Genomic DNA, 26999 nt, shown 5'->3' on the forward strand with positions numbered 1-26999 from the left:
ACGGCCTCCGGCCACGAACTACCCTCAGAGAGCCCGGTTCAATTCGTGGGGCTACTCACAACCTATTCGGTGCTTTGGATGTAAGCAACTAGGGCACAAAAGACCAGAGTGTCCCCTAAACGCAGCGAACCAAGCACAGTCCTGGAGAAGACCCGCCGGCGGAATCCCAAATAATCCTCAGCCTGCGGCTCGCTACGTAGAGGCGCCAGAATGCTGGGGCAGCCTACATGAAGCTGACCCCGTGCAAGCTGCCCACCGGAATAACCGGCAACGGGTTAAAGTGAATGGGAAGGAGGTCAGTGGTCTACGGGATACTGGTGCTACCATGACCTTGCTTCAAGAGAACTTGGTGTCTGAGAAACAGCACACTGGAGACACTGTGGCTGTGAGGGTAGCAGGGGGCACTGTGTTCCGCCTACCTGTTGCCAGGGTACATTTGGATTGGGGAGTGGGCGCTAGACCTGTGAATGTGGGGGTCAAGAAGGACTTACCTGCTGATGTTCTCCTTGGAAATGACTTGGCCCCCCTTGTTTCTGCCTATGCTCCCATGGGTCCCGCTGATATTAACCCTGTGACTACCCAAGCCCAGTCCCTTCGGGAAGAGGTACATTTTAACCGTGGTGGACTACGCCACTAGGTACCCCGAGGCCATTGCTCTCTCCAACATCCATGCAGAGACGGTAGCTGAAGCCCTATTTGGGGAGCTACAACCTAGTTTGGTTTACTTAAAAGTTGCTGTTACCTTTTTATATTTTAATCAGGGCCCTCAAAAAGTTGCAGCCGTACCTGTATGGACAACCTTTTTCCTTACTCACAGATCACAACCCGTTGGTGTGGCTGAACCGTGTGGCCGGGGACAATGCCAGGCTGCTGCGCTGGAGTTTGGCGCTGCAGCCCTTCGACTTTACCATCCATTACCGCCCAGGGAAACAAAACGGTAACGCCGACGGGTTGTCCAGACAAACTGAACTTGAAAAGTGATCTGTGAGTACTTCCCCGGACATCCCCAAGCCGATCCGTTGGGATCAGACTGTGTATGCCGGCTTGGTTCTGGGGGAGCATTGTGGCAAACCTAGCCACTTCTGGACTATAATGTAAGAAAGGTTGTCTATAGGCTGTATTGTGTGCTATATAGATGTGACAGACCCTTCTGTCAGTACTGAAGGAGTTAACTGTGTTCAGCTTTAAGAAGCTATTGTGTACTGTCATTAAAGTTAGTGATAAACATTCCATTGTTTAATCACATCTAGAGAGCAGACGCCTAGGGATAAGAAAAAACAAACGTGTCTGGTGTTTAAGTTGTTATCTGCCTAAGTAAAGTAATGTACAACATTCTTTCAACCCCCCTTCTGGGGGGTCAGACCTGCATAAATACTGGGCATATGAGCCTTAATAAAGTACATTCTGTTTTAAACCTGAAAACTGGCTGGGTTGTGAATTGCTGATTCCCTATGCAGGACATTGTTTCCTGGTGTTAACCCTTGGTATCCTGTTGGTACCGTTACAGGGCAGATCATAGAATCAGTAAAGATTCCCAGGAGAGGTGGTGACCATGACAAAATACTGTGTACTAGGGAGGCCTTCTGGATTTTTAAACTCAGAATCAGGGCCCCCGAAGGAATGAATATCCAAACAGATCTAATTAATTGCTGGCACTGAAAGGGTCTATTTTAGAACTGGTCAATATATACTATGATATACTAGTATATATTCTACATTTATTTGTGAATATATTCTGGAATATGTTATGTACTTGAAACCTATGTTTATAACATTTTTCTTGATCTCTAATGGGAGCCTTAGAAGGCAAACGCACTTAGAGAGGAAGGAGAGAGGACAACTAAGTCTAAAGAGGATTTTGATTGTAGATTTAGTTCCTAATGAGGTTTAAACTAACTTTACAGAACTGCATATTAGCCACACTAACATTAATTTAAGTATGTTATAATGATATGGGTTATAGAACATGCTCAACAGCCATATATAAACGACATTGTGATTCTTTGCCGAAATATGGAATAGTGGTATATAACATTGTAACACTCTTTAATTAGAATTCCAACATTTACATATCAGTATATTATACCTATGGTCTGGAGAATGTAATCTATATTGTACAAAAAACATAATTTATGTAAGAACTTACCTGATAAATTCATTTCTTTCATATTAGCAAGAGTCCATGAGCTAGTGACGTATGGGATATACATTCCTACCAGGAGGGGCAAAGTTTCCCAAACCTCAAAATGCCTATAAATACACCCCTCACCACACCCACAAATCAGTTTAACGCATAGCCAAGAAGTGGGGTGATAAGAAAAAAGTGCGAAAGCATAAAAAATAAGGAATTGGAATAATTGTGCTTTATACAAAAAAATCATAACCACCACAAAAAGGGTGGGCCTCATGGACTCTTGCTAATATGAAAGAAATGAATTTATCAGGTAAGTTCTTACATAAATTATGTTTTCTTTCATGTAATTAGCAAGAGTCCATGAGCTAGTGACGTATGGGATAATGACTACCCAAGATGTGGATCTTCCACGCAAGAGTCACTAGAGAGGGAGGGATAAAATAAAGACAGCCAATTCCTGCTGAAAATAATCCACACCCAAAATAAAGTTTAAATCTTATAATGAAAAAAACTGAAATTATAAGCAGAAGAATCAAACTGAAACAGCTGCCTGAAGTACTTTTCTACCAAAAACTGCTTCAGAAGAAGAAAACACATCAACATGGTAGAATTTAGTAAAAGTATGCAAAGAAGACCAAGTTGCTGCTTTGCAAATCTGATCAACCGAAGCTTCATTCCTAAACGCCCAGGAAGTAGAAACTGACCTAGTAGAATGAGCTGTAATCCTTTGAGGCGGAGTTTTACCCGACTCGACATAAGCATGATGAATTAAAGATTTCAACCAAGATGTCAAAGAAATGGCAGAGGCCTTCTGACCTTTCCTAGAACCGGAAAAGATAACAAATAGACTAGAAGTCTTTCGGCAATTCTTAGTAGCTTCAACATAATATTTCAAAGCTCTAACTACATCCAAAGAATGCAATGATCTCTCCTTAGAATTCTTAGGATTAAGACACAATGAAGGAACCACAATTTCTCTACTAATGTTGTTAGAATTCACATCCTTAGGTAAAAATTTAAAAGAAGTTCGCAACACCGCCTTATCCTGATGAAAAATCAGAAAAGGAGACTCACAAGAAAGAGCAGATAATTCAGAAACTCTTCTGGCAGAGGAGATGGCCAAAAGGAACAAAACTTTCCAAGAAAGTAATTTAATGTCCAATGAATGCATAGGTTCAAACGGAGGAGCTTGAAGAGCCCCCAGAACCAAATTCAAACTCCAAGGAGGAGAAATTGATTTAATAACAGGTTTTATACGAACCAAAGCTTGTACAAAACAATGAATATCAGGAAGATTAGCAATCTTTCTGTGAAAAAGAACAGAAAGAGCAGAGATTTGTCCTTTCAAGGAACTTGCAGACAAACCTTTATCCAAACCATCCTGAAGAAACTGTAAAATTCTCGGAATTCTAAAAGAATGCCAGGAAAAATGATGAGAAAGACACCAAGAAATGTAAGTCTTCCAAACTCGATAATATATCTTCCTAGATACAGATTTACGAGCCTGTAACATAGTATTAATCACAGAGTCAGAGAAACCTCTTTGACTAAGAATCAAGCGTTCAATCTCCATACCTTCAAATTTAAGGATTTGAGATCCTGATGGAATAAAGGACCTTGTGACAAAAGGTCTGGTCTCAACGGAAGAGTCCACGGTTGGCAAGAGGCCATCCGGACAAGATCCACATACCAAAACCTGGGAAGCCATGCTGGAGCCACCAGCAGAACAAACTAGCATTCCTTCAGATTCTTGGAGATTACTCTTGGAAGAAGAACTAGAGGCGGAAAGATCTAGGCAGGATGATACTTCCAAGGAAGTGACAATGCATCCACTGCTTCCGCCTGAGGATCCCTGGATCTGGACAGATACCTGGGAAGTTTTCTGTTTAGATGAGAGGCCATCAGATCTATTTCTGGAAGTCCCCACATTTGAACAATCTGAAGAAATACCTCTGGGTGAAGAGACCATTCGCCCGGATGTAACGTTTGGCGACTGAGATAATCCGCTTCCCAATTGTCTATACCTGGGATATGAACCGCAGAAATTAGACAGGAGCTGGATTCCGCCCATACCAGTATTCGAGATACTTCTTTCATAGCCAGAGGACTGTGAGTCCCTCCTTGATGATTGATGTATGCCACAGTTGTGACATTGTCTGTCTGAAAACAAATTAACGATTCTCTCTTTAGAAGAGGCCATGACTGAAGAGCTCTGAAAATTGCACGGAGTTCCAAAATATTGATTGGTAATCTCACCTCCTGAGATTCCCAAACCCATTGTGCTGTCAGAGACCCCCAAACAGCTCCCCAACCTGTAAGACTTGCATCTGTTGAAATTACAGTCCAGGTCGGAAGAACAAAAGAAGCCCCCTGAACTAAACGATGGTGATCTGTCCACCACGTCAGAGAGTGTCGTACAATCGGTTTTAAATATATCATTTGAGATATCTTTGTGTAATCCCTGCACCACTGGTTCAGCATACAGAGCTGAAGAGGTCGCATGTGAAAACGAGCAAAGGGGATCGCGTCCGATGCAGCAGTCATAAGACCTAGAATTTCCATGCATAAGGCTACCGAAGGGAATAATTGAGACTGAAGGTTTCGACAAGCTGAAATCAATTTTAGACGTCTCTTGTCATGGACACACTGAATCTATCTGGAAACCTAAAAAGGTTACCCTTGTCTGAGGAATCAATGAACTTTTCGGTAAATTGATCCTCCAACCATGATCTCGAAGAAACAATACAAGTCGATTCGTATGATATTCTGCTAAATGTGAAGACTGAGCAAGTACCAAGATATCGTCCAAATAAGGAAATACCACAATACCCTGTTCTCTGATTACAGACAGAAGGGCACCGAGAACCTTTGTAAAAATCCTTGGAGCTGTTGCTAGGCCAAACGGCAGAGCCACAAACTGGTAATGCTTGTCTAGGAAAAAGAATCTCAGAAACTGAAAGTGATCTGGATGAATCGGAATATGCAGATATGCATCCTGTAAATCTATTGTGGACATATAATGCCCTTGCTGAACAAAAGGCAGGATAGTCCTTATAGTTACCATTTTGAATGTTGGTATCCTTACATAACGATTCAATATTTTTAAATCCATAACTGGTCTGAAGGAATTCTCCTATTTTGGTACAATGAAGAGATTTGAATAAAACCCCAGTCCCTGTTCCAGAACTGGAACTGGCATAATTACTCCAGCCAACTCTAGATCTGAAACACATTTCAGAAATGCTTGAGCCTTCGCTGGATTTACTGGGACACGGGAAAGAAAAAATCTTTTTGCAGGAGGCCTTATCTTGAAGCCAATTCTGTACCCTTCTGAAACAATGTTCTGAATCCAAAGATATTGAATTGATCCAAATTTCTTTGAAAAATCGTAATCTGCCCCCTACCAGCTGGGCTGGAATGAGGGCCGCATCTTCATGTGGACTTTGGAGCTGGCTTTGGTTTTCTAAAAGGCTTGGATTTATTCCAGACTGGAGATGGTTTCCAAACTGATACCGCTCCTGTGGGTGAAGGATCAGGCTTTTGTTCCTTATTGTGACGAAAGGAACGAAAACGATTATTAGACTTAAATTTACCTTTAGATTTTTTATCCTGTGGTAAAAAAGTTCCTTTCCCTCCAGTAACAGTTGAGATAATAGAATCCAACTGTGAACCAAATAATTTATTACCCTGGAAAGAAAGGGAAAGCAAAGTTGACTTAGAAGACATATCCGCATTCCAAGTTTTAAGCCATAAAGCTCTTCTAGCTAAAATGGCTAGAGACATATACCTGACATCAACCCTAATGATATCAAAGATAGCATCACAAATAAAGTTATTAGCATGTTGAAGAAGATTAACAATGCTATGAGAATTATGATCTGTTACTTGTTGCGCTAAAGCTTCTAACCAAAAAGTTGAAGCTGCAGCAACATCCGCTAAAGATATAGCAGGTCTAAGAAGATTACCTGAACATAAGTAAGCCTTTCTTAGAAAGGATTCAATTTTCCTATCTAAAGGATCCTTAAAGGAAGTACTATCTGCCGTAGGAATAGTAGTACGTTTAGCAAGAGTAGAGAGAGCCCCATCAACCTTAGGGATTTTGTCCCAAAACTCTAATCTGTCAGATGGCACAGGATATAATTGCTTAAAACGTTTAGAAGGAGTAAAAGAATTACCCAAATTATTCCATTCCCTGGAGATTACTTCAGAAATAGCATCAGGGACAGGAAAAACTTCTGGTATAACTACAGGAGATTTAAAAACCTTATCTAAACGTTTAGATTTAGTATCAAGAGGACCAGAATCCTCTATTTCTAATGCAATTAAGACTTCTTTAAGTAAAGAACGAATTTTTGAATAAATATGAAGATTTATCAGCATCAACCTCTGAAACAGAATCCTCTGAACCAGAGGAATCATTATCAGAATCAGAATGATGTTCATTTAAAAAATCTGAAATATGAGAAGTTTTAAAAGACCTTTTACCTTTACTAGAAGGAGGAATAACAGACATAGCCTTCTTAATGGATTTAGAAACAAAATCTCTAATGTTAACAGGAACACTCTGAGTATTAGATGTTGAAGGAACAACAGGTAATGTAACATTACTAAAGGAAATATTATCTGCATTAACAAGTTTGTCATGACATTCATTACAAACAGCTGGAGGAACAGATACCACAAGTTTACAGCAAATACACTTAACTTTGGTAGACCCAGCACTAGGCAGCGATTTTCCAGAAGTATCTTCTGACTCGGGGTCAATCTGGGACATCTTGCAATATGTAATAGAAAAAACAACATATAAAGCAAAATTTATCAAATTCCTTAAATGACAGTTTCAGGAATGGGAAAAAATGCCAGTGAACAAGCTTCTAGCAAAAAGAATCCATAAACAATGAGACTTAAATAATGTGGAGACAATAGTGACGCCCATATTTTTTAGCGCCAAAAAAGATGCCCACATTATTTGGCGCCTAAATGCTTTTGGCGCCAAAAATAACGCCACATCCGGAACGCCGACACTTTTGGCGCAAAAAAAGTCAAATGACGCAACTTCCGGCGACACGTATGACGCCGGAAACAAAGAAAAAATGTTTGCGCCTAAAAAGTCCGCGCCAAGAATGACGCAATAAAATGAAGCATTTTCAGCCCCCGCAAGCCTAACAGCCCACAGGGAAAGTCAAATTTTAAGGTAAGAAAAAAATTGATTTATTCATATGCATTATCCCAAATATGAAACTGACTGTCTGAAATAAGGAACGTTGAACATCCTGAATCAAGGCAAATAAATGTTTGAACACATATATTTAGAACTTTATATAAAAGTGCCCAACCATAGCTTAGAGTGTCACAGAAAATAAGACTTACTTACCCCAGGACACTCATCTACATGTAGTAGAAAGCCAAACCAGTACTGAAACGAGAATCAGTAGAGGTAATGGTATATATCAGAGTATATCGTCGATCTGAAAAGGGAGGTAAGAGATGAATCTCTACGACCGATAACAGAGAACCTATGAAATAGACCCCGTAGAAGGAGATCATTGAATTCAAATTGGCAATACTCTCTTCACATCCCTCTGACATTCACTGCACGCTGAGAGGAAAACCGGGTTCCAACCTGCTGCGGAGCGCATATCAACGTAGAATCTAGCACAAACTTACTTCACCACCTCCATAGGAGGCAAAGTTTGTAAAACTGATTTGTGGGTGTGGTGAGGGGTGTATTTATAGGCATTTTGAGGTTTGGGAAACTTTGCCCCTCCTGGTAGGAATGTATATCCCATACGTCACTAGCTCATGGACTCTTGCTAATTACATGAAAGAAACAATGTTATACAACCTTGCTCGAGTTGGGATATTAGATAATTTATTCTTCTACTAACTCAGGGATGTTTTGTATAGGGTACTATCAGTATTTCTAATTGTATTATTGGATTGTATTTTAGGACTGCAACTTTCTATATGATGTTACAGATTAACATTAAATTAATGCTGTTCCCTATATGTTGATTACTATAGGAGAGATATACATGCTACATAGCACAGTTCTCTGTAATATCATATAGGTTGTGTCAGGATGTCTAGGGTTAACTGTTGAATGCTAATGCTATCTTCAGTAATGATTTGCCTAATTTAAAGGGACAGTCGACACCAGAATTTTTGTTGTTTAAAAAGAAAGATAATCCCTTTATTACCCATTCCCCAGTTTTGCATAACCAACACAGTTATAATACATGTTTTACCTCTGTAATCATCTTGTATCTAAGCTTCTGCTGACTGCCCCCTTATTTCAGTTCTTTTGACAGACATGCAGTTTAGCCAATCAGTGCTCAGTCCTAGGTCACTTTACGTGCATGAGCTCAATGTTATCTATATGAAACATGTGAACTAATGCCCTCTAGTGGTCAAAATGTATTCAGATTAGAGGCAGTCTTCAAGGTCTAAGAAATTAGCATATGAACCTCCTAGTTTTAGCTTTCAACTAAGAATACCAAGAGAACAAAGCAAAATTGGTGATAAAAGTAAATTGGGAAGTTGTTTAAAATTGCATGCCCTATTTAAAACATGAAAGTTTTCTCCAACATTGGTGTGTCCGGTCCACGGTGTCATCCATTACTTGTGGGATATTCTCCTCCCCCACAGGGAAAGGCAAGGAGAGCACACAGTAAGAGCTGTCCATATAGTCCCTCCCAGGCTCCGCCCCCCCAGTCATTCTCCTTGCCGCTCTGAACAAGTAGCATCTCCTCGGGGATGGTGAGGAGTTTGTGGTGTTTAGTTGTAGTTTTTTATTCTTCTATCAAGAGTTTGTTATTTTAAAATAGTGCTGGTATGTACTATTTACTCTGAAACAGAAAGAGATGAAGATTTCTGTTTGTGAGAGGATTATGATTTTAGCAGCAGTTACTAAAATCGTTTGCTGTTTCCACACAGGACTGTTGAGATGAGATAACTTCAGTTGGGGGAAACAGTTAGCAGGCTCTTCTGCTCAAGGTATGACTAGCCATATTTCTAACAAGACTGTGTAATGCTGGAAGGCTGTCATTTTCCCCTCATGGGGATCGGTAAGCCATTTTCTTAGTCTCAAACAGAATAAAGGGCTTATTATGGGCTATAAACTGGTAGACACTTTTAGGGGCTAAATCGATAGCTCTATTTAAGTATTATATGCAGTTTGAAGTTGTATTTCACACTTTTATAACATTGGGGAACGTTTTTAGCACCAGGCACTTGTTAAGACACCTTCCCAGTCAGGAAGGGCCTTTCTCTGTATTAGGCAGAGCCTCATTTTCGCGCCATTACTGTGCAGTTAATTTTGAGTTCAGTACATGCAGCTGCATGTGTGAGGGTCTGGAATCCACTAAAAACGTTCCTAGAAGGCTTCATTTGGTATCATATACCCTCCTGGGATTGGTGAAGTTGCAGCAAAGGCTGTGGCTGGGACTGTAAGGGGGTTAAAATTAAAAACGGCTCCGGTTTCCACATTTTAATGGTTAACAGCTTGAAAATTGGGGTAAAATACTTTGAATGTATTAAGACACTGCGGTGAAAATTTGGTAAAGATTGGATAATTCCTTCATAGTTTTTCACATATTCAGTAATAAAGTGTGCCCTGTTTAACATTTAAAGAGACAGTAACGGTTTTGTTTTAAAACGGTTTTTGTGCTTTATTAACCAGTTTAAGCCTGTTTAACATGTCTGTACCTTCAGATAGATCATGTTCTATATGTATGGTAGCCAATGTGGTTCCCCCTTCAAATATGTGTGATAATTGTGCCATAGCGTCCAAACAAAGTAAGGACAGTACTGCCACAGATAATAAAGTTGCCCAAGATGATTCATCAGATGAAGGGAGTAGACATAGTTCTACATCATCTCCTTCTGTGTCTATACCAGTTATGCCCGCGCAGGCGACCCCTAGTACTTCTAGCGCGCCAATGCTTGTTACTATGCAGTAATTGACGGCAGTAATGGATAACTCCATAGCTAATATTTTATCCAAAATGCCAGCATTTCAGAGAAAGCGCGATTGCTCTGTTTTAAACACTGTAGAGCAGGAGGGCGTTGATGATAATTTTTCTGTCATACCCTCACACCAATCTGAAGTGGCAGTGAGGGAGGGTTTGTCAGATGGGGAAATTTCTGATACAGGAAGAATTTCTCAGCAGGCAGAACCTGATGTTGTGACATTTAAATTTAAATTAGAGCATCTCCGCGCATTACTTAAGGAGGTGCTATCTACTCTGGATGATTGTGACAATCTGGTCAACCCAGAAAAATTGTGCAAGATGGACAGTTCCTTGAGGTCCCGGTGCACCCTGATGCTTTTCCGATACCTAAACGGGTGGCGGACATAGTGAATAAGGAGTGGGAGAAGCCAGGCATACCTTTTGTCCCTCCTCCTATATTTAAGAAATTGTTCCCTATGGTCGACCCCAGGAAGGACACATGGCAAACAGTCCCTAAGGTCGAGGGGGAGTTTTCTACTCTAGCCAAGCGCACGACCATTCCTATTGAGGACAATTGTGCTTTCAAAGATCCTATGGATAAAAAATTGGAGGGTTTGCTTAAAAAGATTTTTGTACAGCAAGGTTACCTCCTTCAACCTATTTCGTGCATTATTCCTGTCACTAGAGCGGCGTGGTTCTGGTTCGAGGAACTGGAAAAGTCGCTCAGTAGGGAGACTCCGTATGAGGAAGTCATGGACAGAATTTACGCACTTAAGTTAGCTAATTCCTTTATTTTAGACGCCGCTTTGCAGTTAGCGAGGTTAGCGGCAAAAAATTCAGGGTTTACAATTGTGGCGCGCAGAGCGCTCTGGCTAAAGTCTTGGTCGGCGGATGTATCTTCCAAGACAAAATTGCTTAATACCCCTTTCAAAGGTAAGACCCCTTTTGGGCCAGAATTGAAAGAGATTATTTCAGTCATCACTGGGGGAAAGGGCCATGCCCTCCCACAAGATAAACCTTTCAAGGCTAAGAATAAGTCCAATTTTCGTTCCTTTTGCAATTTCAGGAACGGACCGGCTTCCAACTCGGCAGCCTCTAGACAAGAGGGTAACGCTTCCCAGACTAAACCAGCTTGGAAACCAATGCAAGGCTGGAACAAGGGTAAACAGGCCAAGAAACCTGCTGCTGCTACCAAGACAGCATGAAGAGGTAGCCCCCGATCCGGAACCGGATCTAGTAGGGGGCAGACTCTCTCTCTTTGCTCAGGCTTGGGCAAGAGATGTTCAGGATCCCTGGGCACTAGAAATAGTCTCTCAGGGTTATCTTCTATAATTCAAGGAACTACCCCCAAGGGGAAGGTTCCACATGTCTCACTTATCTTCAAACCAAGTAAAGAGACAGGCATTCTTGCATTGTGCAGAAGACCTGTTAAAGATGGGAGTGATACTCCCAGTTCCAACTGTGGAACAAGGTCAGGGGTTTTACTCAAATCTGTTTGTAGTTCCCAAAAAAAAGAGGGAACTTTCAGACCAATTCTGGATTTAAAAATTCTAAACAAATTTCTCAGAGTGCCATCATCAGTTCCTAAGGTTCGCCTTTCTGGACAAACATTACCTATTGTGGCTCTCCCATTCGGACTAGCCACTGCTCCAAGGATTTTCACAAAGGTGCTCGGGTCCCTTCTAGCGGTTCTAAGACCCAGGGGCATTGCAGTGGCACCTTACTTGGACGACATCCTAATTCAAGCGTCGTCTCTTTCAAAGACAAAGGCTCACACAGACATTGTTCTAGCCTTTTTCAGATCTCACGGGTGGTAGGTGAACATAGAAAAAAGTTCCCCGTCTCCGTCAACAAGAGTCCCTTTCTTGGGAACAATAATAGATTCTTTAGAAATGAAGATTTTCCTGACAGATGTCAGAGAGTCGAAGCTTCTAAATGCTTGTTAAGTTCTTCACTCTGTTCTACGGCCTTCCATAGCTCAGTGCATGGAAGTAGTAGGGTTGATGGTTGCAGCAATGGACATAGTTCCTTTTGCGCGAATTCATCTAAGACCATTACAACTGTGCATGCTCAAACAGTGGAATGGGGACTATACAGACTTGTCTCCAGTGATTCAAGTAGATCAGAAGACCAGAGACTCACTCCGTTGGTGGCTGACTCAGGATCACCTGTCCCAGGGAATGAGCTTCCGCAGACCAGAGTGGGTCATTGTCACGACCGACGCCAGTCTATTAGGCTGGGGCGCGGTCTGGGATTCCCTGAAAGCTCAGGGTCTATGGTCTCGGGAAGAGTCTCTTCTCCCGATAAACATCCTGGAACTGAGAGCGATATTCAATGCTCTTCGGGCTTGGCCTCAACTAGCAAAGGCCAGATTCATAAGATTCCAATCAGACAACATGACGACTGTTGCTTACTTCAACCATCAGGGGGGAACAAGGAGTTCCCTGGCGATGAGAGAGGTGACCAAGATCATCAAATGGGCGGAGGATCACTCCTACCACCTGTCTGCGATCCACATCCCAGGAGTGGAAAACTGGGAGTCGGATTATCTGAGTCGTCAGACCTTTCATCCGGGGGAGTGGGAACTCCACCCGGAGGTGTTTGCCCAGTTGACCCAATTATGGGGCATTCCAGAAATGGATCTGATGGCGTCTCGTCAGAACTTCAAGGTTCCTTGCTACGGGTCCAGATCCAGGGATCCCAAGGCGACTCTAGTGGATGCATTAGTGGCGCCTTGGACTTTCAACCTAGCTTATGCGTTTCCACCGTTCCTTCTCATTCCCAGGCTGGTAGCCAGGATCAAACAGGAGAAGGCCTCAGTGATTTTGATAGCTCCTGCGTGGCCACGCAGGACTTGGTATGCAGACCTGGTGAATATGTCATCGGCTCCACCATGGAAGCTACCTTTTGAGACAGGATCTTCTAGTACAAGGTCCATTCGAACATCCAAATCTAGTTTCTCTCCAGCTGACTGCTTGGAAATTGAACGCTTGATTTTGTCTAAGCGTGGGTTTTTGGATTCTGTGATAGATACTCTGGTACAAGCCAGAAAACCTGTGACTAGAAAGATTACCATAAAATATGGAAAAGATATATCTGTTGGTGTGAATCCAAAGGATTCTCATGGAGTAAGATTAAAATTCCTAGGATCCTTTCCTTTCTCCAAGAAGGTTTGGATAAGGGATTATCAGCGAGTTCTCTAAAGGGACAGATTTCTGCTTTATCTGTCTTGTTACACAAACGACTGGCAGCTGTGCCAGATGTTCAAGCTTTTGTTCAGGCTTTGGTCAGGATCAAGCCTGTTTACAGACCCTTGACTCCTCCCTGGAGTCTAAATTTGGTTCTTTCAGTTCTTCAAGGGGTTCCGTTTGAACCCTTACATTCCATAGATATCAAGTTGTTATCTTGGAGAGTTCTGTTTTTGGTTGCTATTCTTCTGCTAGAAGAGTTTCTGAATTATCTGCTCTGCAGTGTAATCTGCCCTATCTGGTGTTCCATTCAGATAAGGTTGTTTTGCGTACTAAACCTGGTTTCCTTCCAAAGGTTGTTTCCAACAAGAATATTAACCAGGAAATAGTTGTGCCTTCTTTGTGTCCGAATCCAGTTTTCAAAGAAGGAACGCTTGTTACACAATTTAGATGTAGTCCGTGCTTTAAGGTTCTATTTAGAAGCAACAAAGGATTTCAGACAAACGTCTTCTCTGTTTGTAGTTTATTCTGGCAAGTGGAGAGGTCAAAAAAAGCCACTGCTACCTCTCTTTCCTTTTGGCTGAAAAGCATCATCCGATTGGCTTATGAGACTGCCGGACGGCAGCCTCCTGAACGAATCACAGCTCACTCTACTAGGGCTGTGGCTTCCACATGGGCCTTCAAGAACGAGGCTTCTGTTGATCAGATATGTAAGGCAGCGACCTGGTCTTCTCTGCACACTTTGTCCAAATTCTACAAATTTTATACTTTTTGCTTCTTCTGAGGCTATTTTTGGGAGAAAGGTTTTGCAAGCCGTGGTGCCTTCTGTTTAGGTAACCTGATTTGCTCCCTCCCTTCATCCGTGTCCTAAAGCTTTGGTATTGGTTCCCACAAGTAATGGATGACACCGTGGACCGGACACACCAATGTTGGAGAAAACAGAATTTATGCTTACCTGATAAATTACTTTCTCCAACGGTGTGTCCGGTCCACGGCCCGCCCTGGTTTTTTAATCGGGTTTGAAGAATTTCTTTCTCTATACACTACAGTCACCACGGCACACTATAGTTTCTCCTTTTTTTTCTCCTAACCGTCGGTCGAATGACTGGGGGGGCGGAGCCTGGGAGGGACTATATGGACAGCTCTTGCTGTGTGCTCTCCTTGCCTTTCCCTGTGGGGGAGGAGAATATCCCACAAGTAATGGATGACACCGTGGACCGGACACACCGTTGGAGAAAGTAATTTATCAGGTAAGCATAAATTCTGTTTTTTTTTTGGACTTGACTGTCCCTTTTAAGGAGGCTGTGTAACCAGAGCAGCATGGCCTATGAGTAAGGCAGTAGTTGAAACACGTAAGACTGCAGCTGCTCTGGCTTTTTGGATTGTATTTGTTTTTACTGACAACCATTAATCTTAAACAGTCAAACGCTATGTTTTATTACTTTAATCTGCTACCATGCCACGCTCTTTTCTTTTGTTTTGTGGATGTGTTAACACCTCTATAGACCCTGCTTTGCCTTTCCTATTCTCTACTCGGCTATATGTAAAACTAGAGATAGATGGGAGGGTTTTAACTCTTGTATCGGTTCATATATCACATATGTTATGGAGGACACTGGACTATCATCATTCCGATAAAAAAAAAAAACAATGTATGCTTACCTGAAATTCTTTTATCACTACTAGTGTTTTTTGTCCTCTTTCAATGTTTAAATTTTTTTTGTAGAAACAAGATTTTTTTCACAAATCAACACAGAAAGTGGGATGTCTCCAACATGTCTATTTCAGTCCACACTGGTTTTAGGTAAAATCTCACCCATTTCCACCTTTTGCGCTGAAGACAATGTGGAGCAATGCATCACCTACGTTGACCAGGTAAGCTCCTGTCTAAAGTGCTAAGTTGTAAATTTCTTGGAGTAATCTTCTAGAAACCCACAAACCCAATCGCTGCGTGCCCCACGAGCTGGACGCCAAAAGGGTCTCACAACGATTGGAGGAAAGCAGATTGTCATAGATTTGCTAAAACAGTAGGAGATGTGGTTGGAGGAACCAGTGGTATGTTTACCATAACGCAATGGGAAATATTTAAAAAATGCGTCATTGTAAAGTTTAATGAATTAAAGTGCCCCTGTTTTTAAGATTTTTTTTTAGATACTGGACAGCAATTCATTAAACTTTACAATAACTTAAAGCAATATTTATAAATGACAGAATATGTTCTAACATTGCAAAGTATTACACTGCTCCCTGCCTTCTACCTTCATAATGCCACACAGTATCCCAGACAGAAAAGCTTCAATATTGTTGCAGCAAGGGTGTTACTGATAGATCTCATTCATGCAATATTTCCACACCCAAGGTATGCCAAAGCAACAATATCATCAAGATAGCCTTGATGTCTGGTATTGCTTGGGATTGGTGTTTTGGGTCAACCCCTTGGATATCCTGGAAGCCTGATAGGACTATAGCCTAACGTTTCCTACAGTGTATTCAAAGTGATGTAACGGGTTTGCCTGCTTTACAGCAATGTAGTTTGTAATTGAGAGATATTGGCTGCTACAAGACTGCTGTTGGGGCAAAATTCCTGCATAAACCTTAAAGGGACATGAAACCCAGAATTTTAATTTCATGATTTAGGTAGAGCATAAAATTGTAAATAACTTTCCAGTTTACTTTTTATTATCAAATTAGCTTCATTCTCTTGTTATAATTTGTTAAATGAGCAGCAATGCACTGCTGGTTGCTAACTAAACACATGGGGTGAGCCAATGATTTATTTATATATATCTCCACCAATCAGCAGCTAGCACCCAGGTGCTTTGTTGCTCTTGAGCTTACCTAGAATTGATAAACCCTTCAACGGATAACGCGAAGGAAGCAAATTAAATAGAAGTAAATTGTGACATTGTTTTTAAAATTGTATGCTTTATCTGAATGAATATCTAATTATGACTTTACTGTCCATTTAAATCGAATTAAAGAGGGACATAATTCCCTAAAATTTTCTCCCCTTTAATTTGTTTCCAATGACCCATTTTAGCTGCTGGAGTTTTGCCTTTTCTGTCCCTACCTATACTGAAAGTTTCTATACTTGAGGATAGGCTAAAGAAAAGCTGTGTAAACATAGCTAGCAGAAGGATTTACATTCCCAGTAGGAGGTAGAAGAGATAAGCAATAAAATGTTTTTTCAGATGTTCTCTCTAAGTATTAGACTTTTGGTTTACAGATAGAGAAAATGTAAAGAAGCATATGTGTACAGAAAGTGACAAAATAAGGATATCTGATTTGCTGCAAGCTCAACTCATTTTTATGGGTTGTGGTTTCAAAGAACAAACCAGCTATTTCAAATACAAAAATTAAACCAATCATTTTATACTCTGCAGCTGGTATAACAAGTCTATGGGGTCGGGCCTCTGGTGGGCTGATTTCGGCTGGCGGAATTTAACATTGCACACAAGCTCTATTTTGTGCTCGCGTGCAATCCTGCCTGCGTACAGCCAATCACGCGTGGGCAGGAGCTGTCAATCTCCCCGGTCGGACGAGACCTGGGAGATTGAAATTCCCTACCTTAGAAAAATGTATATGGTTATTAAAGGTCATGTAACTTTAAGGCACTAAATATGTTTTTGCTTTCTTTTTGCGAACAGGAGCTTACAACTTTAGGTTTTCCTTCCTTATATGCGGCATCCAAAAATGGGGATGCAAGAAAACTGCACGTGGTGTCTGTTGTGAATTGTATCCATGAGCTGCTCCAACGTCATCTTCGAAATCTGCGCAGCCGCGAAGACACAGAAACGCAAGTTCTTAAACTAAGCAGTGATCTGGAGTACCTACAAAGTAGCAATAGCAGATTAAAGGTAATCTAGTAAAACCCTGCCCAGACCTTTACAAATTGACAGACGTCTGCTGTTATTTGTATCTTAATATGTTATGTGTTTGCAGAGATGTAATTCTTTATTTGTAAAGGGGGAGAGAGAGGTTAAAATTGAAAATGTGCATTTCAGTTTTAAAAAATATTTTATTCAATATGCTTCTTTTTTTTTTTACATATATTTCTCTTGTTAAGTGTATCCAGTCCACGGATCATCCATTACTTGTGGGATATATTCCCTTCCCAACAGGAAGTTGCAAGAGGATCACCCACAGCAGAGCTGCTATATTGCTCCTCCCCTCACATGTCATATCCAGTCATTCTCTTGCAACCCTCAACATAGATGGAGGTCGTGAGAGGAGTGTGGTGTTTTATACTTAATTAATTCTTCAATCAAAAGTTTGTTATTTTTAAATGGCACCGGAGTGTGCTGTTTTTTCTCAGGCAGTATTTGGAAGAAGAATCTGCCTGCGTTTTTCTATGATCTTAGCAGAAGTAACTAAGATCCACTGGCTGTTCTCGCACATTCTGAGGAGTGGGGTAACTTCAGAAAAGGAATGGCGTGCGGGGTCTCCTGCAACTAAGGTATGTGCAGTAAAATATTTTTCTAAGGAATGGAATTGACTGAGAAAATACTGCTGATACCGAAGTAATGTAAGTAAAGCCTTAAATGCAGTTAAAGTGACTGGTATCAGGCTTATTAATGTATGTGCAGTAAAATAATTTTCTAAGGAATGGAATTTGACTAAGAAAATGCTGCTAATACTGAAGTAATGTAATAAAGCCTTAAATGCAGTATAAGCGACTGGTATCAGGCTTATCAATAAGAGATGCATACTCCTTTAAAAAAGGATGTTTAAAACGTTTGCTGGCATGTTTAATTGTTTTTTTGAGGTACATTGGTGATAAAACTTATTGGGGCATAATTTTTCTCTTGTTAAGTGTATCCAGTCCACGGATCATCCATTACTTATGGGATATTAACTCCTCCCCAACAGGAAGTGCAAGAGGATTCACCCAGCAGAGCTGCTATATAGCTCCTCCCCTAACTGCCATTACCAGTCATTCTCTTGCACCCAACGAATAGATAGGATGTGTGAGAGGACTGTGGTGATTATACTTGGTTTCATACCTTCAATCAAAAGTTTGTTATTTTATAATAGCACCGGAGTGTGTTATTCCTTCTCTGGTAGAATTTGAAGAAGAATCTACCTGAGTTTTTCTATGATTTTAGCCGGAGTAGTTAAGATCATATTGCTGTTTCTCGGCCATCTGAGGAGAGGTAAACTTCAGATCAGGGGACAGCGGGCAGATTAATCTGCAAAGAGGTATGTAGCAGCTTATTATTTTCTGACAATGGAATTGATGAGAAAATTCTGCCATACCGATATAATGTAAACTCAGCCTTAAATGCAGTAGCAGCAACTGGTATCAGGCTGTCATGTATGTATATTTTACACTTCAGTATTCTGGGGAATGGCACTTCACTGGAATTATACTGTATGCATAAAACTTTAGCCTAATTTGCAGGGACTAGCAACAGGCTTTTTAATAACACTCAATTTATTAATGTTAAACGTTTTTTGCTGGCATGTAAAATCGTTTAATTTTCTGAGGTACTGGGTGAAAAAATGTTTTGGGCACTATTTTTTTCCACTTGGCAGTCGTTTTATTTAATTTATGACAGTTTACTGATCTCTCTCACTGTTATGTGTGAGGGGGAGGGGCCTTTTTTGGTGCTTTTGCTACGCATCAAAAAATTCAGTCAGAAGTTTATTGTCTTCCCTGCATGATCCGGTTCATCTCTACAGAACTCAGGGGTCTTCAAAACTTGTTTTGAGGGAGGTAATCACTCACAGCAGAGCTGTGAGATTGTAGTTGACTGTGATAAAAAAAAAAGTTTATTTCTGTATTTTTTTTTTTTTTTTTCTGCTATCAGGGTTAGTTATCCTTTGCTAATGGGAGCAATCCTTTGCTAAAATTGTGTTTTTTACAAAGATTTGATGCTATAACTTTTCAGTTTATTAATTTTCAACTGTCATAACTTTTTCTGTGCTTCTTATAGGCACAGTACATTTTCATATTATAGTAAATTACTTGAAAAGTATTTCCAAGTTGCTAGTTTATTTGCTAGTGTGTTAAACATGTCTGATTCAGAGGAAGATATCTGTGCTATATGTGCTAAAGCCAAAGTGGAGCCCAATAGAAATTTATGTACTAACTGTATTGATGCTACTTTAAATAAAAGTCAATCTGTACAAATTGAACATATTTCACCAAACAACGAGGGGAGAGTTATGCCGACTAACTCGCCTCACGTGTTAGTACCTGCATCTCCCGCTCGGGAGGTGCGTGATATTGTAGCGCCGAGTACATCTGGGCGGCCATTACAAATCACATTACAGGATATGGCTACTGTTATGACTGAAGTTTTGGCTAAATTACCAGAACTAAGAGGTAAGCGTGATCACTCTGGGGTGAGAACAGAGTGCGCTGATAATATTAGGGCCATGTCAGACACTGCGTCACAATTTGCAGAACATGAGGACGGAGAGCTTCATTCTGCGGGTGACGGTTCTGATCCAAACAAACTGGATTCAGATATTTCAAATTTTAAATTTAAGCTGGAAAACCTCCGTGTATTACTAGGGGAGGTGTTAGCGGCTCTGAATGATTGTAACACAGTTGCAATACCAGAGAAAATGTGTAGGTTGGATAAATATTTTGCGGTACCCGGCGAGTACTGACGTTTTTCCTATACCTAAGAGACTTACTGAAATTGTTACTAAGGAGTGGGATAGACCCGGTGTGCCGTTCTCACCCCCTCCGATATTTAGAAAGATGTTTCCAATAGACGCCACCACACGGGACTTATGGCAAACGGTCCCTAAGGTGGAGGGAGCAGTTTCTACTTTAGCTAAGCGTACCACTATCCCGGTGGAGGATAGCTGTGCCTTTTCAGATCCAATGGATAAAAAGTTAGAGGGTTACCTTAAGAAAATGTTTGTTCAACAAGGTTTTATATTGCAACCTCTTGCATGCATTGCGCCTGTCACGGCTGCAGCAGCATTTTGGTTTGAGTCTCTGGAAGAGACACTTGAATCAGCTCCATTAGATGAGATTACACACAAGCTTAAAGCCCTTAAGTTAGCTAACTCATTTATTTCAGATGCCGTAGTACATTTAACTAAACTTACGGCTAAGAATTCCGGATTCGCCATTCAGGCACGCAGAGCACTGTGGCTAAAATCCTGGTCAGCTGACGTTACTTCTAAATCTAAATTGCTTAATATACCTTTCAAAGGGCAGACCTTATTCGGGCCCGGGTTGAAAGAAATTATCGCTGACATTACAGGAGGTAAAGGCCATGCCCTGCCTCAAGACAGAGCCAAACCTAAGGCTAGACAGTCTAATTTTCGTTCCTTTCGTAATTTCAAAGCAGGAGCAGCATCAACTTCCTCTGCACCAAAACAGGAAGGAGCTGTTGCTCGCTACAGACAAGGCTGGAGACCTAACCAGTCCTGGAACAAGGGCAAGCAGGCCAGGAAACCTGCTGCTGCCCCTAAGACAGCATGAATCGAGGGCCCCCGATCCGGGAACGGATTTAGTGGGGGGCAGACTTTCTCTCTTCGCCCAGGCTTGGGCAAGAGATGTCCAGGATCCCTGGGCGTTAGAGATCATATCTCAGGGATACCTTCTAGACTTCAAATTCTCTCCCCCAAGAGGGAGATTTCATCTGTCAAGGTTGTCAACAAACCAAATAAAGAAAGAGGCGTTTCTACGCTGCGTACAAGATCTTTTATTAATGGGAGTGATCCATCCGGTTCCGCGGTCGGAACAAGGACAAGGGTTTTACTCAAATCTGTTTGTGGTTCCCAAAAAAGAGGGAACTTTCAGGCCAATCTTGGATTTAAAGATCCTAAACAAATTCCTAAGAGTTCCATCGTTCAAAATGGAAACTATTCGGACAATTTTACCCATGATCCAAAAGGGTCAGTCCATGACCACAGTGGATTTAAAGGATGCTTACCTTCACATACCGATTCACAAAGATCATTACCGGTATCTAAGGTTTGCCTTTCTAGACAGGCATTACCAGTTTGTAGCTCTTCCATTCGGATTGGCTACGGCTCCGAGAATCTTCACAAAGGTTCTGGGTGCTCTTCTGGCGGTACTAAGACCGCGAGGAATTGCGGTAGCTCCGTACCTAGACGACATTCTGATACAAGCTTCAAGCTTTCAAACTGCCAAGTCTCATACAGAGTTAGTACTGGCATTTCTAAGGTCGCATGGATGGAAGGTGAACGAAAAGAAGAGTTCTCTCTTTCCACTCACAAGAGTTCCCTTCTTGGGGACTCTTATAGATTCTGTAGAAATGAAGATTTACCTGACAGAAGACAGGTTAACAAAGCTTCAAAATGCATGCCGTGTCCTTCATTCCATTCAACACCCGTCAGTAGCTCAATGCATGGAGGTGATCGGCTTAATGGTAGCAGCAATGGACATAGTACCCTTTGCACGTCTACATCTCAGACCGCTGCAATTGTGCATGCTAAGTCAGTGGAATGGGGATTACTCAGACTTGTCCCCTACTCTGAATCTGGATCAAGAGACCAGAAATTCTCTTCTATGGTGGCTTTCTCGGCCACATCTGTCCAGGGGGATGCCATTCAGCAGGCCGGACTGGACAATTGTAACAACAGACGCCAGCCTACTAGGTTGGGGCGCTGTCTGGAATTCTCTGAAGGCTCAGGGACAATGGAATCAGGAGGAGAGTCTCCTACCAATAAACATTCTGGAATTGAGAGCAGTTCTCAATGCCCTTCTGGCTTGGCCCCAGTTAACAACTCGGGGGTTCATCAGGTTTCAGTCGGACAACATCACGACTGTAGCTTACATCAACCATCAGGGAGGGACAAGAAGCTCCCTAGCAATGATGGAAGTATCAAAGATAATTCGCTGGGCAGAGTCTCACTCTTGCCACCTGTCAGCAATCCACATCCCGGGAGTGGAGAACTGGGAGGCGGATTTCTTAAGTCGTCAGACTTTTCATCCGGGGGAGTGGGAACTTCATCCGGAGGTCTTTGCCCAAATACTTCGACGTTGGGGCAAACCAGAGATAGATCTCATGGCGTCTCGACAGAACGCCAAGCTTCCTCGTTACGGGTCCAGATCCAGGGATCCGGGAGTGGTTCTGATAGATGCTTTGACAGCACCTTGGACCTTCGGGATGGCTTATGTGTTTCCACCCTTCCCGATGCTTCCTCGATTGATTGCCAGAATCAAACAGGAGAGAGCATCAGTGATTCTAATAGCGCCTGCATGGCCACGCAGGACTTGGTATGCAGATCTAGTGGACATGTCATCCTGTCCACCTTGGTCGCTACCTCTGAAACAGGACCTTCTGATCCAGGGTCCCTTCAAACATCAAAATCTAATTTCTCTGAAGCTGACTGCTTGGAAATTGAACGCTTGATTTTATCAAAACGTGGTTTTTCTGAGTCAGTTATTGATACCTTAATACAGGCTAGGAAGCCTGTTACCAGAAAGATTTACCATAAGATATGGCGCAAATACTTATATTGGTGCGAATCCAAGAGTTACTCATGGAGTAAGGTTAGGATTCCGAGGATATTGTCTTTTCTACAAGAAGGTTTAGAAAAGGGTTTATCCGCTAGTTCCTTAAAGGGACAGATTGCAGCTCTGTCCATTCTTTTACACAAACGTCTGTCAGAAGTTCCGGACGTTCAAGCTTTTTGTCAGGCTTTAGCTAGGATCAAGCCTGTGTTTAAAACTGTTGCTCCACCATGGAGTTTGAACTTAGTTCTTAATGTTTTACAGGGGGTTCCGTTTGAACCCCTTCATTCCATTGATATCAAGTTGTTATCTTGGAAAGTTCTGTTTTTAATGGCGATTTCCTCGGCTCGAAGAGTCTCTGAGTTATCTGCCTTACATTGTGATTCTCCTTATCTGATTTTTCATTCAGACAAGGTAGTTCTGCGTACTAAACCTGGGTTCCTACCTAAGGTGGTCACTAACAGGAATATCAATCAAGAGATTGTGGTTCCATCTTTGTGTCCTAATCCTTCTTTGAAAAAGGAACGTCTGCTACACAATCTAGATGTAGTCCGTGCCCTGAAATTTTATCTACAGGCAACTAAGGATTTTCGACAAACGTCTTCCCTGTTTGTCGTTTATTCTGGTCAGAGGAGAGGTCAAAAAGCTTCGGCTATCTCTCTCTCCTTTTGGCTTCGTAGCATAATACGGTTAGCCTATGAGACTGCTGGACAGCAGCCTCCTGAAAGAATTACAGCACATTCTACTAGAGCTGTGGCTTCCACTTGGGCCTTTAAGAATGAGGCTTCTGTTGAACAGATTTGCAAGGCTGCAACTTGGTCTTCTCTTCATACTTTTTCCAAATTTTACAAATTTGACACTTTTGCTTCTTCGGAGGCTGTTTTTGGGAGAAAGGTTCTTCAGGCAGTGGTTCCTTCCGTATAAAGAGCCTGCCTGTCCCTCCCGTCATCCGTGTACTTTAGCTTTGGTATTGGTATCCCATAAGTAATGGATGATCCGTGGACTGGATACACTTAACAAGAGAAAACATAATTTATGCTTACCTGATAAATTTATTTCTCTTGTAGTGTATCCAGTCCACGGCCCGCCCTGTCACTTTAAGGCAGGTAATTTTTCCATTAAACTACAGTCACCACTGTACCCTATGGTTTTCCTTTCTCTGCATGTTTTCGGTCGAATGACTGGTAATGGCAGTTAGGGGAGGAGCTATATAGCAGCTCTGCTGGGTGAATCCTCTTGCACTTCCTGTTGGGGAGGAGTTAATATCCCATAAGTAATGGATGATCCGTGGACTGGATACACTACAAGAGAAATAAATTTATCAGGTAAGCATAAATTATGTTTTTTCCACATGGCTGACTTAATTTCTGCATAGAAACAGTTAACTGGGGCCTATTTTAGCGCTTTTTTGCTCAGTAAAAATTCAGACTCAGTCTTCCTGCATGATCCAGGACGTCTCTAGAGAGCTCAAGGGACTTCAAATGTCATTTTGAGGGAGGTAATCAGTCACAGCAGACCTGTGACAGTGTGCTTGACTGTGTTAAAAACGTTTTTTTCTCTATTGATTATCCGTTTTGGGTATTAAGGGGTTAATCATCCATTTGCAAGTGGGTGCAATGCTCTGCTAGCTTAATACATTTACTGTGAAAATTTGGTTGCTATAACTGATTTGCTTCATTGTTATTTCAACTTGAGACAGGTTTTGTGCTTCTTAAAGGCGCAGTAGCGTTTTTTATATTGCTTGTAAACTTATTTTAAAGTGTTTTCCAAGCTTGCTAGTCTCATTGCTAGTCTGTTTAAACATGTCTGACACAGATGAATCTGTTTGTTCATTATGTTTGAAGGCCAGTATGGAGCCCCACAGAAATAGGTGTACTAAATGTATTGATTTCACTTTAAATAATAAAGGTCAGTCTTTATCTGTAAAAGAATTATCACCAGACAACGAGGGGGAAGTTATGCCGACTAACTCTCCTCACGTGTCAGTACCTTCGCCTCCCGCTCAGGAGGCGCGTGCTAATATGGCGCCAAGTACATCAGAGACGCCCATAGCAATCACTTTACAGGACATGGCTACAATCATGAATAATACTCTGACAGAAGTATTATCTAGGTTGCCAGAATTAAGAGTCAAGCGCGATAGCTCTGGGATTAGGACAGAGCGCGCTGGTGCTGTGAGAGTCATGTCCGATACTGCGTCACAGTTTGCAGAACATGAGGACGGAGAGCTTCATTCTGTGGGTGACGGATCTGATCCAGGGAAACCGGATTCAGAGATCTCTAATTTTAAATTTAAGCTTGAGAACCTCCGTGTATTGCTAGGAGAGGTTTTAGCTGCTCTAAATGACTAACACAGTTGCAATTCCAGAGAAATTGTGTAGGCTGGATAGATACTATGCGGTGCCGGTGTGTACTGACGTTTTTTCCTATACCTAAAAGGCTTACAGAAATTATTAGCAAGGAGTGGGATAGACCCGGTGTGCCCTTTTCCCCACCTCCTATATTTAGGAAAATGTTTCCAATAGACGCCACTACTCGGGACTTATGGCAGACGGTCCCTAAGGTGGAGGGAGCAGTTTCTACTTTAGCTAAGCATACCACTATCCCGGTGGAGGATAGTTGTGCTTTTTCAGATCCAATGGATAAAAAATTAGGTTACCTTAAGAAAATGTTTGTTCAAGGTTTTATCTTGCAGCCTCTTGCATGCATTGTGCCTGTCACTGCTGCTGCGGCATTCTGGTTTGAGTCTCTGGAAGAGGCCATTCACACAGCTCCATTGGATGAAATTATGGACAAGCTTAAACCACTTAAGCTAGCTAATGCATTTGTTTCTGATGCCATTGTACATTTAACTAAACTAACGGCTAAGAACTCCGGATTCGCCATCCAGGCGCAGAGAGCGCTATGGCTTAAATCCTGGTCAGCTGACGTGACTTCTAAATCTAAATTACTTAATATTCCTTTCAAGGGGCAGACCTTATTCGGGCCCGGCTTGAAAGAAATTATTGCTGACATTACTGGAGGTAAGGGTCATACCCTTCCTCAGGACAGGGCCAAATCAAAGGCCAAACAGTCTAATTTTCGTGCCTTTCGAAACTTCAAGGCAGGAGCAACGTCAACTTCCTCCGCCCCAAAACAGGAAGGAACTGTTGCTCGTTACAGACAGGCCTGGAAAACTAACCAGTCCTGGAACAAGGGCAAGCAGGCCAGAAAACCTACTTCTGCCCCTAAGACAGCATGAAGGAAAGGCCCCCTATCCGGAAACGGATCTAGTGGGGGGCAGACTTTCTCTCTTCGCCCAGGCGTGGGCAAGAGATGTCCAGGATCCCTGGGCGTTGGAGATCATATCTCAGGGATATCTTCTGGACTTCAAGGCTTCTCCTCCTCGAAAGAGAATCCATCTATCAAGGTTATCAGAAAACCAGTTAAAGAAAGAGGCATTCCTACGCTGTGTACAAGACCTCCTAGTAATGGGGGTGATCCACCCTGTTCCGTGGATGGAACAAGGGCAGGGATTTTACTCAAATCTGTTTGTGGTTCCCAAGAAAGAGGGAACCTTCAGACCAATCTTGGACTTAAAGATCTTAAACAAATTCCTAAGAGTTCCATCATTCAAAATGGAAACTATTCGAACCATCCTACCCATGATCCAAGAGGGTCAGTACATGACCACAGTGGACTTAAAGGATGCCTACCTTCACATACCGATTCACAAAGATCATCATCGGTTCCTAAGATTTGCCTTTCTAGACGGGCATTACCAGTTTGTGGCTCTTCCCTTCGGGTTAGCTACGGCCCCGAGAATCTTTACAAAGGTTCTGTGTTCACTTCTGGCGGTTCTAAGACCGCGAGGCATAGCGGTGGCTCCGTATCTAGACGACATCCTGATGCAGGCGTCAAGCTTTCAAATTGCCAAGTCTCATACAGAGATAGTTCTGGCATTTCTGAGGTCGCATGGGTGGAAAGTGAACGTGGAAAAGAGTTCTCTATCACCACTCACAAGAGTCTCCTTCCTAGGGACTCTTATAGATTCTGTAGAGATGAAAATTTACCTGACGGAGTCCAGGTTATCAAAACTTCTAAATGCTTGCCGTGTCCTTCATTCCATTCCACGCCCGTCAGTGGCTCAGTGCATGGAAGTAATCGGCTTAATGGTAGCGGCAATGGACATAGTGCCATTTGCACGCCTGCATCTCAGACCGCTGCAATTATGCATGCTAAGTCAGTGGAATGGGGATTACTCAGATTTGTCCCCTCTACTAAATCTGCATCAAAAG

At 42.0% G+C, this 26999-nt stretch overlaps 1 protein-coding gene across 1 annotated transcript in view; it reads left to right on the forward strand.

Moving 5' to 3' along the window:
* LOC128640732 (afadin- and alpha-actinin-binding protein B-like) overlaps nucleotides 1-26999 on the forward strand; it is a 90359-nt gene that overhangs the window by 31618 nt on the left and 31742 nt on the right. Inside the window, exons 3-4 of the mRNA XM_053693159.1 lie at nucleotides 15001-15149; nucleotides 16922-17131. Of these exons, the coding sequence (XP_053549134.1) occupies nucleotides 15001-15149; nucleotides 16922-17131 (359 nt within the window). The remainder of the gene's footprint in view (nucleotides 1-15000; nucleotides 15150-16921; nucleotides 17132-26999) is intronic.

The sequence above is a fragment of the Bombina bombina genome, chromosome 10 (genome assembly GCF_027579735.1).
Source record: "Bombina bombina isolate aBomBom1 chromosome 10, aBomBom1.pri, whole genome shotgun sequence".
Taxonomy (NCBI): domain Eukaryota; kingdom Metazoa; phylum Chordata; class Amphibia; order Anura; family Bombinatoridae; genus Bombina; species Bombina bombina.